This window comes from Lotus japonicus, chromosome 6 (assembly GCF_012489685.1).
Source record: "Lotus japonicus ecotype B-129 chromosome 6, LjGifu_v1.2".
In the NCBI taxonomy this organism is placed as follows: Eukaryota; Viridiplantae; Streptophyta; class Magnoliopsida; order Fabales; family Fabaceae; genus Lotus; species Lotus japonicus.
In genome coordinates, this window is record NC_080046.1 from 45,768,365 (window position 1) to 45,782,951 (window position 14,587).

At 33.9% G+C, this 14,587-nt stretch overlaps 2 protein-coding genes and 1 non-coding gene across 3 annotated transcripts; 1 reads left to right on the forward strand and 2 right to left on the reverse strand.

The window, feature by feature from the left end:
• Positions 1-758: 758 nt before the first annotated feature.
• On the reverse strand, positions 759-830 carry TRNAM-CAU (transfer RNA methionine (anticodon CAU)). Its single transcript has one exon. It is a non-coding gene; the product is annotated as a tRNA-Met (tRNA).
• A 1,619-nt stretch (positions 831-2,449) lies between these two features.
• Positions 2,450-6,924, reverse strand: LOC130726066 (uncharacterized). The gene is made up of 8 exons (XM_057577286.1): positions 6,731-6,924; positions 5,930-6,119; positions 5,698-5,835; positions 4,113-4,191; positions 3,772-3,840; positions 3,562-3,631; positions 2,874-2,930; positions 2,450-2,762 (listed from the first exon to the last, which is right to left on the reverse strand). Exons 2-8 carry the CDS (start codon positions 6,110-6,112, stop codon positions 2,690-2,692), a joined length of 669 nt encoding a protein of 222 aa, XP_057433269.1. The 5' UTR covers positions 6,113-6,119; positions 6,731-6,924; the 3' UTR covers positions 2,450-2,689.
• Positions 6,925-8,744: 1,820 nt separating this feature from the next.
• LOC130724195 (replication protein A 70 kDa DNA-binding subunit C-like) lies at positions 8,745-11,658 on the forward strand. Its single transcript, XM_057575367.1, has 9 exons — positions 8,745-9,188; positions 9,274-9,541; positions 9,628-9,724; positions 9,813-10,019; positions 10,092-10,224; positions 10,306-10,460; positions 10,562-10,682; positions 10,767-11,108; positions 11,199-11,658. The coding sequence occupies exons 1-9, from the start codon at positions 9,039-9,041 to the stop codon at positions 11,403-11,405; spliced, it is 1,680 nt and encodes a 559-aa protein (XP_057431350.1). The 5' UTR covers positions 8,745-9,038; the 3' UTR covers positions 11,406-11,658.
• Positions 11,659-14,587: the final 2,929 nt, after the last annotated feature.

Genomic DNA, 14,587 nt, shown 5'->3' on the forward strand with positions numbered 1-14,587 from the left:
ATGGAGGGAGAGGTCTGCAACTCCTTCTTTTGGGTTGTGAAATGGATTTCTAATTTCATGAGGAGATGAGAAAATGGGATCTGCAAAGAGTGTTGAAGAAAAACCCAAAACCCCTTTCTCTCCAGCAATCCGCTCCAATTCAATTTCAGTATGGAGAGTTTGTGTTGATGGTTGAGGGAGGTAGTGGTGAAGAGGAATGAAAGGAGAAGGGAGGGGAGGATGACGGATTGAGGTTGATGAAGATGGAGAAAGTGAGGAATGAGGAGGGGGAGGATGAGTGGTGGTTATATTGAGGAAGATGAAGAAATTTGGTGACTGGATTGTGAATTGTGACGGATTATCTCCGTCACTAGTCCCAATCTGTTAGATTTCTGACGGAATGCTAACGGAAGACCAAAAGTGCAACTGTGTGTATAGTTGAGGGACGAGTTTTGCTAATTTTGAAGTTTAGGGACGATTTTCGCAGGAAGGCCATAGTTGGGGGACCAAAAGTGCAATTATTTATCAAGATTTTATATAGGCGAGCTTCTTTCTCCATGGCTATGTTGATTTACTTAATTTCCTTGATTTTGGACTCATTCTTACCCAAAAAAAAAAAATAACGCAACACAATTGTTGAAAAACAGGGAGAAGTCATTCTTCATGTCATGTAAATCCAAGAAGAAATTAAGCCCAAGAATCTTTCAAAAAAAAGCCCAAGAAGAAATTATTCTTATGTTGAATAAATTAAAAAAGTAATAGCAGAAGCCACTCTTTTTTATCAGAGCCTGGTTTCGATCCAGGGACCTGTGGGTTATGGGCCCACCACGCTTCCGCTGCGCCACTCTGATTGTTGAGATATGTTATCGAACATAATATATTTATTAGTTTCTAACTTCATTGTTCTCTGTTTATATGCTTGCTACCCTTTTATTTTCATGAAGAAAAAACCAAAATTACACAAAAGAAATGAGGATTGGGCGAAATCGAACGAAGGTGCAAAAATAGAATGAGATATGGAGGGTTGTAAAAGTAGTTTGTTTTGATGATTGATGGCACTTGGCTTTGGCCGTTTGTATGAAGAAAGCAATGGAAGTTTCTAATTTTTTTGGAATTGGGTTTAGTTATGGGATCCTCACAGATTTCATTTGTGTGGTTTGACTATCAGTTTTGACATTAATTGCAGAAGTCGTCGATACAAATATTGTTGGCAGTCATTGACGATGAGCGTCTAACACAATTGTTGATCACATTGGAGAAAAATCTCGAAGTCCATAAATTTAACAAATAGTTCGTCAAATAGAAGAAGATTGTCCCTCATTCGCATGGCAGTAGTGAATTTCAAAATGAGGAATCAAGGTCATTTAAGGCATGAATGACAAGATCAATGTTATCAACTAGGTGACCAATCAGGGAGAGTTCACTAGAGCGAATTGATTGTAAGAATGCAGAAACAGAGAAAGACTTTTTGGTGACAGAATTAAATCTCTCTTTAAAAGACATAACTCATGCACGAGACCTTGTTACAAACGCCTATTCTAAGACTAGCCAGGCAGTAGGAATTTGGAGGAGTTGAGTTTGATGGGTTGTTTGTATGACAATGTTGAATTCGACTAGATTTTTAGGATCATAAGAAGTCACCTCGTTGTCTCAAGAAGATGACGATGCTTTCGTTCACAAAGGCCAGAATAATTTTTTAACAGTGCAACTGAATTGATTTTCCACCATTTCTTTTTTTGAAAATTGGAAAGATAACTTACACATTCGAATTATATTTCATTGAAAACAACCAGACATATTTCGAATAATGTTCAATAAAGAGCACATAATTAATAATATAAGTCATTTATTAAACTAAAAGAAGAAGGACCTCAAACATCTTAATACACAATTTCTAAAGTACTAGAACTACATCTGAGTACACAATTTCTAAAGGACTAGAACAAGATGAAGACAACCTATTGAAAGGTAACTTGTGGCTCTTATTTGCCAAACAATTGTGACATTTATTTGATGAGCCTCTTGAAGAGGGATGTTGTTTGACTTGAAAGCATGATGAAGAACTCTAGTGGAGGGATGGCCAATATGATGATGCAATAGATGGAAAGAGGTAGCTGAGTAAGCTGAATATGTCGAGATGGTGATGTTAGAGACGGAAGCCATGAAAGCAAGATGAGGAAGAAGGAGGATCGATTTTGCGTGTTAAGTAGAAGACGTATTCGATACCACATGTTCCCCATCTCTTATCACTTGAACTACGTTCGGAGACATGCAATTCAACATATCATCACCGTTTCAGGTCTTGAAGCTGAAATCTTCTCTTCCAGACAGAAAGCTAGCCCAATTTGAAGGCCTTGAACTTTATACTCACTATAGAGGAACTAAATCCCAACAGATAATATGCTAAAAAATGCTTATGAAAGGCATTTTCTTTTTGAACAAAAAATTAGAAAGCGGTTGGTCCAACTACTGGAAACGAATGGTAATTTCATTTATATAATGAAATCAATATATTACAGCAATTACCATAGCATATTTTGATGATATCTACGGGGTAAGTACAAAAGCACACAAAAGTGAAGTCGCTTAACTGGGAAAAGAAAGCCAATTTTTCTCAGCATGGAGATAAATGGAACTATTTTTAGTTTTTTTACCACAATTTAAAAGCAAATAATGTTACATAGAATTGCTAACTTTCACATTCTGCTCCCTAAGATATTCTTTTTGCAGATCTGGGATCTTTTGAACTTGAACCATTTCCAGACTTCATGAAGCTTGATGGACTGCAGAACATAGAGACACAACATGAGGATTATTGAGGTAAAAGAGGACAAGCTTTGTTTTGGAGGCAATAACTAACTGTTCCTGTAAAAAAAAATTGATGGTAAATGTACCTGTTATTTCTCTGGATGGACTTGTTCTTCATTGCTGCAAGATTTTTCACCTCATGACTGTAAGAAATTCAGGGGAAAAAAATTGAAGTCAATATTCAATTGAGATCACAGTACAGATTTACCCTAGTAAAATTTCTAGTATGCTTCATGATTAAATAAGTTCTAAGATTTTCTTTTTCAATATAAAGTCACCACAGAAATACTCCTTCTTATTAGGAAATCGAGGAAAGATTTTAAATAGTATGTTACGAAATTCTAAGCAAATGTTTCGTGAACCAAATTTAGTTCAAATTAACAGAGTGTGCAGTAGGAAAGCTTGAGGATAAATAAATGAGTGCCATCATTGTTAAGAGAAGCAATACAAAGAAAAGAGGGAGAGGGGAAGAAGAGAGAACAAAGAGGCGCTAGGGTTTACATTGGGAATAATTGTTACAATAGAAAGCGAAATAACAAATATAAATCGACAACAAGTAAAAGACTATACTACCCTTAAGACAAATAGTAAAATAAAGCTATATAATCTAACAGTACGTGCTACACGAACAAGCATGAGTAAGTTTCCTAATGATCAAATGAAAAAGCTGAACTTCCTTCCAAGGGAAAGCTCTCTCACTCTCTTAACTAGATGTATGTCTTGGTTGGACTTAAAGACTTCTGATGCAACGAATAATCGTAAAAGAAAGGTTACCTCTTTAGAAGTTCTATCCTTGACTTCTTCATTATGTTGCTCTTCAGATTTGATACATTGTATCCATTATCTACAACAGATTCTCAAAGATGAAGTAAAACTAACAAATAAAAGCTGCACAATTTGATCAAATTTAAAACCCGCATATATATAAAGTGCAGTAGTAGAGGGAATTAAGAAGGAAACAGACAAGGAAATCAAAGAAGTTACCTCCCCAAAATCTTTTTTTACTCGAAGGTGGAGTTTTAGTGCATAGCTGTACTTGCCTACTTTGCTTTCCTGCATAGTTCCAACAAAACTTGATAAGTATTTTAAGCTAAGCAGGTAGTAAGAAATATAACTAAGAAAATTGCTACATTGCTCTATGGTGTAAAATTTAAAGCTCATCAAATCCAATCAGAGCAATTAATAGTTAAATTAGTAGCATTATTTTGTATAAAGCAAGCATATTTATTAGAAGGGAATACAACTACAACAACGGCAGAGGAAAAGACATTTGCCTTAAACAAAGCAGCAAAAACAAGGAATAATAATAAGTTGCTAGTTCATACTTGCATCTTCTTTCTGGTATCGTTGCTTGATTCGAGCAACTGCTTCATTCTCAGCCTCAGCTATTTCCTTCACTTTTGCCTGTGAATAGAATTAAGAATAAACCCATGTCCCTAATTAGTTCCACATTTACATATTTACATTCTACACTATCTATCATGAGAAGAATTCATAGGAGTCAATCTCGGATAGCGGCCGGCCCCAAAAGTGGGATAGCAGGATGGCCGCTACGCTGCTTTTCAATATACAAGTTTATATAATTAATAATTTAATACTATATGCATACAAATACTAAAAAAATATAAATATAACTAACAATTCATAACATATTAAAATGATAGAGAAGAGGGGAGGAGGATGCCATGCTGGAAGAGGAGAGGATTGGAGGGTAACAAAATAAAATGATTAAGAGAAATCAAGAAGAGAAAGGAAAGGAAAGAAAAACAGAGGAAAAGAAAGGTAAAAAACAGAACAGGCCCACCTGACAGATAAGAAATGTCAGAACAGAACAGAGACCCAAGGGAATCAGGGACGGTGGCCGCAGGGGATAGCTGCAAGTCACCGCAAAGTGTTCCCCAAACATTGTAAATTTGAGGGTTTTTTTGTCAGAACACCACCATTTCCCAATTGCGCCACTCCAGCTGATATTGCAATCTGCGACGCAATTTCACCTCCATAGCGGCAGGAGGCCGCTCCACTACACTGCTATAGTGCGCTATTGACTACTATGGAAGAATCATTCCCTATGTCAAAGCACTAAGAGTCACTAACAGCTCATATTATTCATTCAATATATGCTTAATTCTAAGTTCTAACAGCATGAAGGATGTTACCATGGTAGTCAAAATCGAGATTTAGATCTAAAGCAGAGAGGGGTTGTAAATTGTAAATCGCTAAAGCGAAACCTAAATCGTAAGATTTAGTAGATTTTGCTATTTATATTTACACATAGATTCTTATGTACATATAAAATAGCACAAATAACCAAAATTCTTAGGATTGTCTTGCATAAATCATAAAGTGTCATTAAACACAACTCATAATCCATAGGAATGTCGCCGGCAGCCTTCATCGTTGCTGTTCGTGGTCGCGGCTGCCCTTGCTTCGGTTGTGACTTCGAACATGCGAGGTGAGTGTTTGTCTGTTTGAGAGAAGTGAGTATGTGTGCTAGCCACTAAGGTTTTCAGTTGCAAAATTCGAACCTGGGTCGACCCCAAAAAGGTAAAAAAAAAAAACCCGTTTCATTCCAGATCTCCCTAAATCGCTAAGTTTATTGAAATCTTGATTTAGCACCGATTTGGAAACGATTTAGAATGATTTAGGATTTAGTTAGTGAACAAAGCGGACTGGGTTCAAGAACCGCTGAATCATACATTTAGGCGCTTCTGAGCACGATTTTGACTACTATGGAATATGGATGTTACCTAGTTAGCACAACTGACAATGGTGTCTCTTACAGGGAAAAAGGAAAGAAAGAGTTATATGAGCTACACTTAATTCTGCTCTTTCATCTAAACTATAAGTATATAACTGAGTCTGAAAAGAAATAAGAAGAGTCTCAAAACAATAAAACAAACAAAAAGTTACCTCATACAGCTGCATCCATTTAAATGACACTTTTTTCTCTCTCATCCTCTTAATTACTTCATTAGTGCTATGTGTGCCAAACTGCTTCTCAAAGAACTTTTTCCACAATTTATCAGTTACAGGGCTCAGATCACATCCCTGCAGAAAAACGTCAACAAAATTATACAATCATTTTAGTCTAGTTCCAACTTCATTCAAAATTAAGAAAAACAACAAAGCCCGATCATCTTACCACGCTAGCCTTCTCCACATGCATCAACTGTTCGAGTGTGCAGTGCGGCAAGATTCGCTCAAGCAGATGGTGATCAACAGAGCCAACATTTCCAAGGTACCTTAAATTGTCTATCACTTTCTCAACACAAAGATCAACCAGGCTTGGCAGCTTACGCACAGGCACTTGATCTCTTCTCATCATAATTACACTGATGACCAAGAAAACAATAAAAATCAAATTTCACTAACAAACACCAACTAAAATCAGCTCATACAATAATTTTTCTATTTTCCTGTTTCTTAGTAAACTGACCCTACATAGCCAAGACCATAACAATAAATACCCAAATACCATCCCTTATTCTCTTTTTGGGTTCATAAATTGGTAGTTAAAATCACCATTCACACCCCAAAGAAAGCAAAACCAAAAAAAACACCTGAGCTATATAGAAGCTACAATACAACTAATCTATTAAACACAATAAATTTTGTGTACAAATGAAAACTTAGAAAATTGAACTTGGCCACTGGTCACACTAACATTTTACATGTACTAATTTCATAACATCACAACTTGCAGATCAACAAGGTTCCCCTTGTTACATAAACTTTGCCTAGTTATCAACAAATAACTAAAAATTAAGCATTCCCCACGAATCCCAATCCCAAATTAAAATCAATCAAAAGGGCAATCCCCAAAATCAGAAAAGTTTCAATATTTAATCTCAAAATCGAAATCAGATTAAAAAAAAAACTGATCAAGATAATTCAGATAATCATTCAGATGCACAAGACACAGAGAAATTTGGGGCTTGCTTACAGATTCGATTGAAACGAAGATGGATCAGGAACGCCGGTGAATCGGAGAGGAGGAACAAGACGGTGATGAGAGATTGTGTGTGTTCTATGATTGCAAGATGAGGAAGACTCACGCACGCGCGTGAATTTCACGCGCTTTTTGTGGGAGATTGGTGTATGCTAACTTGCGCCGTGAGGGAGGTATTGTACAGTAGAAAAGGGTGATTCGCGGTACCAATAGATATACTTGCTGCCGCGTTTTTCACCTTTTCTAACTAACCGTTAGCTAATTATTTTTTTTACGGGTTGTCTAAATGACCCATGATAAAGTTTGGGTTAAATAACCCATCATCAAATCACATTAGATTTAAATGAGTTGGAAATAAATTAATAAATATAAAATAGAAATTCCAACTCACTTATCTCCAATGTGATTGGATTGTGGGTTATTTAACACAAACTTTATCATGAGTTATTTAACACAAACTTTATCATGGGTCATTTAGACAACTTTTTTTACTTTTTACTTTTTTCATTTGGAATTTTCAAACAACAATTGGACAAAGAATGAATGGAATAGAGGTCTAATTTTATATTTCATTTTTATATATTTAGATATTACGTAGTAAACATTGTTTTTTTCACTGTGTAAAAATTAGATTTAGATATTATATATATTGAAAGTTAATTATTGTTTTATTTTTTAAAAATTTTAAATTTAGGGGATTTAGTTTTTATTGTCAGTAATGAATTGATTAATGTGATTAGAAATACGGATTTGTATTAGGTGAGTGAGTGAGTGAGATTTAGGCCGCGTGTGTCTAAGATTTGAAATTATAGACCCTTATAACCAAAAAATATTATAGACCCTTATTAAATTTATAGTAGATTTTGTATATTTCATTTAGTTAATTAGTTGATTTGTACATTTCTTCTATCTCATCTTTAAGACATTAAGAACTTATTTGGTGGTTAGAATAAGATAAGAATGGAATAAATTTTTATCTGCCAAGTATATATTGATAAGAATGGAATAAGATAAGAATATTCCAAGTAAATATTTCATTTTATTTCTTTTCATCAACTTGCCAAGTATGCAAAATAGTGAAGTCCATTCCTATCCTTTCTTTTTTTTACATTTGAAACATTTTATTCATAAAAAAAGTAATATATTTTTAATAAAATAGCAAGTAATCTTTTTTTGGTACATCGGAAAAATAAATTCCATCATTCAGGAATTGATCCATGGACATTCCCTTCACCAACTCATATGTCACACAGCTCTTATCACTTGAGTTATCCTTCGGAGACATAACAAAATAATCTTTTTTTTTTATCTTTTTAAAGTAAGACTTATCATAGAAATCCAAAAAAAGAGAATCTCATCTCATATAATCCTAACAATTAAAATTTAAATGAAGATAAAGAAATTTTCTTTTGTTTTATAATTTAATAATGAACTTCAAATTTAAATCTAAGCAAAAAAATAATCCTTTCCCCAAAACTATTTCTTATTTGAATGATTTTCATCTCCTTATCTATACTTATCATTTCAATCTTAAAATTAAAGGTTTAATAGAGGGTGACGAGATTGCATGAAGCAATTTATTTGACCAAAATTCTGCGAAACTTCCCTTTTCTTTAACATTGTTCTAATAATATTGAAGTTTATTTGTAAATGTTTTTTAGTTTATTTGTTATTTATTAACAAAATGTTAGAAAAACTCTTTATCCACGCAAATATAAAAAGACAATAGAAATTAAAACAAATTCGAAGGTTGAATCTAATATTGAAGAAAGAAGTCCTCAACCATAAATAACTTACAAGGACAAAATGTTTGGTTAAGTTCAAAAGACCAGATGCTTTTATACACTATCAATCTAGCTAGTTCTACAGTGAACAAAGCACAACAAATTAATTATTTGATAAAATCTATACTAGATACAATGCACAAGCCCTTAAGGAGGACAAAAATCCGACGTGGCGTTAGCAGAGCAGTCCTACAGGTGTCAATTTATCCAACTATTTCATTTTCTTTTATTAAAGTTATTTTCTTCAGTAGGTCAAGATCCGTCAGCAGTTAACCATTAGGTGGCCACGAATATAACCTACAGGTTCCTCTTTTAGATGTGCCCAGTCTCCTCCTAGGTCGAATACGGGTACATACCGCATGTATGTGGGTGGATAATATCAAGCTATTATCATCTGACATGTTGTTTCTGTGGCTTTTCTTTGTGTGTGATTGAGCTGTCTATAAATAACATTCGAACCTGCAGATGAGGCAAACTCATTCCCAAACCCGTCTGATTTTCGAAATTCAATATCCGAGATGAAAGCTGTATTTAATGATGTTTCTGAGCTTCGAAGTGGAAAGGAACAGTGGAAGATTATGGTGAAAGTCATTAGGATCTGGTATAGCAAAGGTTTTGCCAGTTCCAAACTTCCCCTTTCTCTTGAGATGGTGCTGATGGATTCTAAGGTGAGGTGTTAATACCAGCTCTATGTGGTTATGTTAGTTAAATCTGTTAGCCATGTTAATGTGTGTGTGTGTATGTTATATGCAGGGTAACAAAATCCATGCCACAATCAAGAAGACTTTGATGTACAAGTTTGAGAAGTTGCTTGTGGATGGTAACGTGTATAGTATTTCAGGGTTTGTTTTGGTGGATAGCTGTGGTGATTACAAGACGACCAGGCACAACTACAAGATTTGTTTCATGTTTAAGACTGAGGTTCGTCCAATGAATCAGTTTCCTATTGAGGTGTTTCCTTACACATTTGTGTCTCTTGCTAAGATCCTCTCACCTGGGTGTGAATCAAACTTTTTAGTCGGTATGTTTGCAATAAATCATTGTTGTATTCATTTTTATGCTCCATGTGTGAATTTTGTTTGATGGTATGGTTGTCATGTAATGCAGATGTCATTGGGATTCTCACTGGGGTTGGTGTTGAAAGGGAGATTGTCACTCATGGGAAGACATCTAAAATGAATGTGGTTGAAATTGAATCTGAAGGGTACTGTTTTTTCCTTTGTAGAATGTAATTAAGCTCTGCCTTTGGATGATTGTTTTGTTGGTTGAATGTGTAATTGTGTTGTTTTCAGTTTGAGGATTGAGTGTGCTCTATTTGGTGTTTATGCTGATGAGCTGACCAACTTCCTTGGTGGTGGTGACCTAAATAACCCTGTTGTTATTGTTCAGTTTGCCAAAGTTAAATCTTTCCAAGGCAATAATAGTATCCAAAATGTACATGGTGCCACCAAGATATTGTTTGATCCACCTGTACCGATGGCTGATGTGTTGAAGAGGAGGTAGTGTGATTGATGGTATAATTGTTGATAGATTGCTTTTATTTTGGTTTAATGTTTCATTTTGTCGTTCAGGTTTTTGGAAAAAAATGATAGTGGTTCTAGGTCTCTTAGCCAGTTGACAGATTCTAAAAGTGTTTCTGGTGAGGATGACTTCTTGGTATTAACTTCTAGCAAGACAATTGCTGAATTGAAGGATTTGAAGAAGGTGATAAGGATGTTTAAAGGATAGGTGAAATTTAAAGTGGTGATTGTCCTTTTACTAATTATTGAGGTGGGTTTTTTGCAGGACGTTATCTGTGTTGTGTATGGTAGGATTTGTCCAATTGAAGAAGGTGTTGAGTGGTGGTACACGGCCTGTAGATGTAATAGGAAGGTGTATGCTGATGAAAAGATGTTCTTTTGTGAAAGCTGTAATCGCCATGTCCTTGCAGTGTATCCTAGGTTGAATGTGGAAGTTATGATATGTTTTGTTTGGAGTACTTTATACATTATTTATGTAGGATATTCAATATAACAATTGATGTTTGCAATCCATGTTATAGGTATCGTTTGCAGCTGACTGTGGAAGACCATACTGGGATTGCTAATTTGGTTCTTTTTGATAAGGAAGCATCTTCGTTGGTGGGAAGATCATGTACTGAAATGGTTGAAGTGACTGAAAAGGTTATAAATTATAATAATTTGATATTTAATCTGGTTGTGTACCTAATAGCATATTATAATCTGGTGTTTATTGTGTATTGTTAGGATGATGGTTCTAATGGAATTCCGGAGGAAATTGCTAAGTTCATTGGTACAGCTGCTCTTTTCAAGATTGAGGTTAAGAATTTTACTAGCCTAAGGTTTGATAGGTCCCGTTTTGAGGCGTCGTATCGTGTTAAGCGAGTGTGTACAGATGAAGATATTATACAGCAGTTCAAAAAAATGCAGCTGGAGCACAATGTACGTGTTCATTTGCCTTATTTTTGCTATACATATTTTCCTAATGATGGGTCTGATATTAATCCTTACGGGATAAAGGTTGGGGCATCTTCAAGCCGTGTTATGGTGACTCCCCAGTCAACATTGAAGCATGAAGGAGTTGCAAAGGTTTGTATAGTCTATAAAATGAATTTTTTATTATTTATGATTGTGTGCATTGTCTGTTGAAAGTAATTGTTTGTGTTTTTGGTGTGGTAGGATTTGATGGAAGATTTTGGGACTGTTGGGGATGACAAGTCACCTGTAACACCCTTTGCACTGGAGTCTCCTACCATTGATTTGAATGGAGATACTCAGGACATCATAAACTCTAAAAGGAGTCTATCAACTGAAAATGAAGAATTGGTGTCCGGGTTTGGGAGGAAGAAGAAGATGTTACTCAAGATGAAGAAGGACAAGATGTGATTGACATTGGTTGTGTGGTGCAGTGTTTGTAGAATGTTTATTTTAACGGATGTGTTTGTTAAGAAGCAATTTGTTTAAGTGTTTGTGAAGAAGCAACTTCCAGTTGCAGATTATCAAGTGTGTAGGAACAGTTTGTGTAAGTATTGGTGAAGAAGCAACGTTTAGTTGCAATTTGTCAACTGTGTAGGATTAGTTGTTTACTATTTGGATTATTTAAGTTTTTGAATGTTGGTATTGGATGATTGTAAGGAAATGCCCTGTCTTTCCTATGTTTGAATCTTAATATATAGTTGATCATTGCTGTTAAAATTTCTTTTATGACTATTTCGAATGAAGTTTTGATGACCATGGTGATCTCACTTTCATTATATGTTTGTGTAAAATCTTTACAGGAATGATTCATTGTCAAGAAATAATATTTAACTTGGTGGCTGTTACTAATTACGGATTGGAGGTTGAGGGTTTAGCTATCAGTTTGCTATGTGGGCCAGATTGTCGTTCTTTTATGCGTTCATGTTTATACGTGATTAAAAAACATTGTATGTTTGGGCCAGATGAAATATCGGTATTAGGCCTTCATGTTTATAAGTAATTTACGAGCATCATTTTAAAACGTTGAAAAAAATGGTAATTTTAATTTGTGTTGTGTTAAATATCATTGTGTGTTTTTTTAAGTTTGTATAGGCTTAACGGTCTTCTACAGTCACACTTTGGACGTAGGACAATTACAGTTTTTTTATTATTTATGTTTATCATAAGAGGCTCAATTGGACTGATTGGAATACAGTTTTAATGGTGGGCTCATTTTTTCAATAGAATAACTGGTTGGGCAGCTTAACATTTTTTAAATTAGCTATGTACATATAAAGAGTTGAGAAGCAACAATGGAGCCGTATAGTTTGAGATTTTTTAATACATTGTCTTTGAACACAAGATTTTAGAAAAGGTTTAAAATACGTTCCTGGTTTTAATTTTAAAAATCTCAGAATTATTTAGATTAAATGAATATTAATAGAATACAGTAGTTGACTTTTCAAAGAAGGTTATTCAAATAGTGTGTAGGTAAACTTGCAATATTCATTGCTGCTTATTTTATATATTGTTTTGCACTAACCATCGTATCAGTTTATATGTGTATATATTTATTCCTTGCTTTTAGATGTGCATACCAGAAGTGAGGTTAAAACAAGGTACCAATGGTGTTATAAAAGTTTTTCTAATTTGTGCATCAAAATGTCACAAATATCCTTTAAAATTTAATTTCATTCCAAACATATGTATTTTCCTATTTTATCACTACGATCATTTTTGTTTGTCACACTACCCTTCACTTTAGTTTCATCTCATATTTTTTTTTCGTTGCCACTTTTTACACTTAATATATGTGAAAACATTTCATGTTTTATAAGTGTGAACCGAGAAATATTCATTCTCTATTCTTCTTCTTCCTTGTGTTTTAAGTGTTTCACACTCACTTAGTGTGAAACAATTTCATATTTTTAACAATTGGTTATTTCAAACCTTTGAGGGTGAAATTTAAAAATATTTCACACTCTTGATAGTGAAATGAAAATGTAAGAAAACTAAAAATTATTTTTCAAATTAAAATATGAATACTTCAATAACTCACTCTTGATTGTGAAATTTGAAATGTTTCACACACTTGAGTGTGAAATTTAATTATAAAAAACAAAATATTTAAAATTAAAAATAATTTTTCTAACAATTGGTTCTTTTAAACTCTTGAGTGTAAAACTTGAAAAGATTTCACTCGAGTGTTTAATAAAAATATAAAATACGAAAAAATAAAATTTTAAAAATAAAATTATTTTTAGTTTAATAACTCACATTCTTGAGTGTGAAATTTGAAAATGTTTCACACACTTGAGTGTGAAATCTTATTATAAAGACATGAAAAATTTAAACTTGAAATTAAAATTCTCAACAATTGGCATATTCACACTATTGATCTTGAGTGTGAAACTGAATTGTGTGAATCGAGTATGTTCATTCTCTATTCACCTTTTTCATGTCGTTTTAAGTGTTTCACACTTAGTGAGTGTGAAATATTTTCACACTTTGATTATCTTTTTATAAGAGAGGTTAATAAGAGAATTTAGAAAATAAAATAGGGTGTGAGATTAATAAGGGGGTGTTAAAACTAATGCTCTTATTCTAATCATCCGTCTAAATGTCATTTTTTATATTCACTAGGTAAACATGATTAGGTAAGTACTAATATGTTAGGAAATGCTTCCGGTATACATTATATGTGACCTTTAATATGCATCACTGTTAGAGTGGAGTAATTTTACATCTTTTTTTAAATCTGGTATAAGAGGTCAACATGTTTTTATTTAAAGAAATATAATATATATCAAATTTGTAAGGTTATATTTTATAAAAAATAATGTGTTAAACTGAAAGGCTATGTTGTAGAAGAATGTTGATGATAAAATTATTTAGGTATTAGGATAAATCATTAAATGTTACATGATATAGAAAGATCACTTGGACTAAAAATTGCAGAGCAGGCAGATCAAATGCGTAATATATTGTGTTGGTATCACCACTGAATAGTGTAAATGGTTTGGAATGTAAGTTTATCCTGAATTTTGCCAAATTCATTACAGTGGTTACATTGGATGAGTGTCTAATACATATATTAACGTGTGGGAGTTATGGTTGCTTGAGTGATATTAATAGTGTAGGGTTAATAACTTTAAAAAGACAGATAAGTGTTTGTTTGGGTATATCAATTGAAATAAGGAGTTGGAAAATAGTCCCATTATATCTGTGTGTCGTAGTTAAAGTGTGCTAAATTGGAGTCTAGAAATTGAAGGTTGTTTTGGCGGTTAATTTGAAAGTAGAAAATTTGTAAATTGAATTGTTGATCCAATTGAGTTGTAATTAATAATGTGGGTATGCCTCACATCACTGAATCAATCAATTCATGTTTATCAATTAACATTACTGTGGCCTGAATCTTTTCAGCAATAGGACTGTGGGAATATGTGTTGGGGAGAAGAAATGTATGGTTTAGTGGCGACGCGGCTTAGTGCATAGCCTTGGAGTTCTAATCTCAATCAAGATTAATTGTGCCTGGCAGTATCTGTGCGTTCGTGTACCTGTCCTGCAGTGATTTGGAGAAATTAATTCATTTGAGCAATTACGGCTGCTTC

Coding starts and splice junctions, on each gene's coding strand:
- LOC130726066 (XM_057577286.1), bottom strand. CDS start 6,112: ATGATGAGAAGAGATCAAGTGCCTGTGCGTAAGCTGCCAAGCCTGGTT. Junction 4,192..5,697: donor AATGGATGCAGCTGTATGAG/GTAACTTTTTGT, acceptor TTCTATTCACAG/GCAAAAGTGAAGGAAATAGC. Junction 2,931..3,561: donor AGGATAGAACTTCTAAAGAG/GTAACCTTTCTT, acceptor AATTTCTTACAG/TCATGAGGTGAAAAATCTTG.
- LOC130724195 (XM_057575367.1), top strand. CDS start 9,039: ATGAAAGCTGTATTTAATGATGTTTCTGAGCTTCGAAGTGGAAAGGAA. Junction 10,020..10,091: donor GCTGATGTGTTGAAGAGGAG/GTAGTGTGATTG, acceptor TTTGTCGTTCAG/GTTTTTGGAAAAAAATGATA. Junction 10,683..10,766: donor TGGTTGAAGTGACTGAAAAG/GTTATAAATTAT, acceptor GTGTATTGTTAG/GATGATGGTTCTAATGGAAT.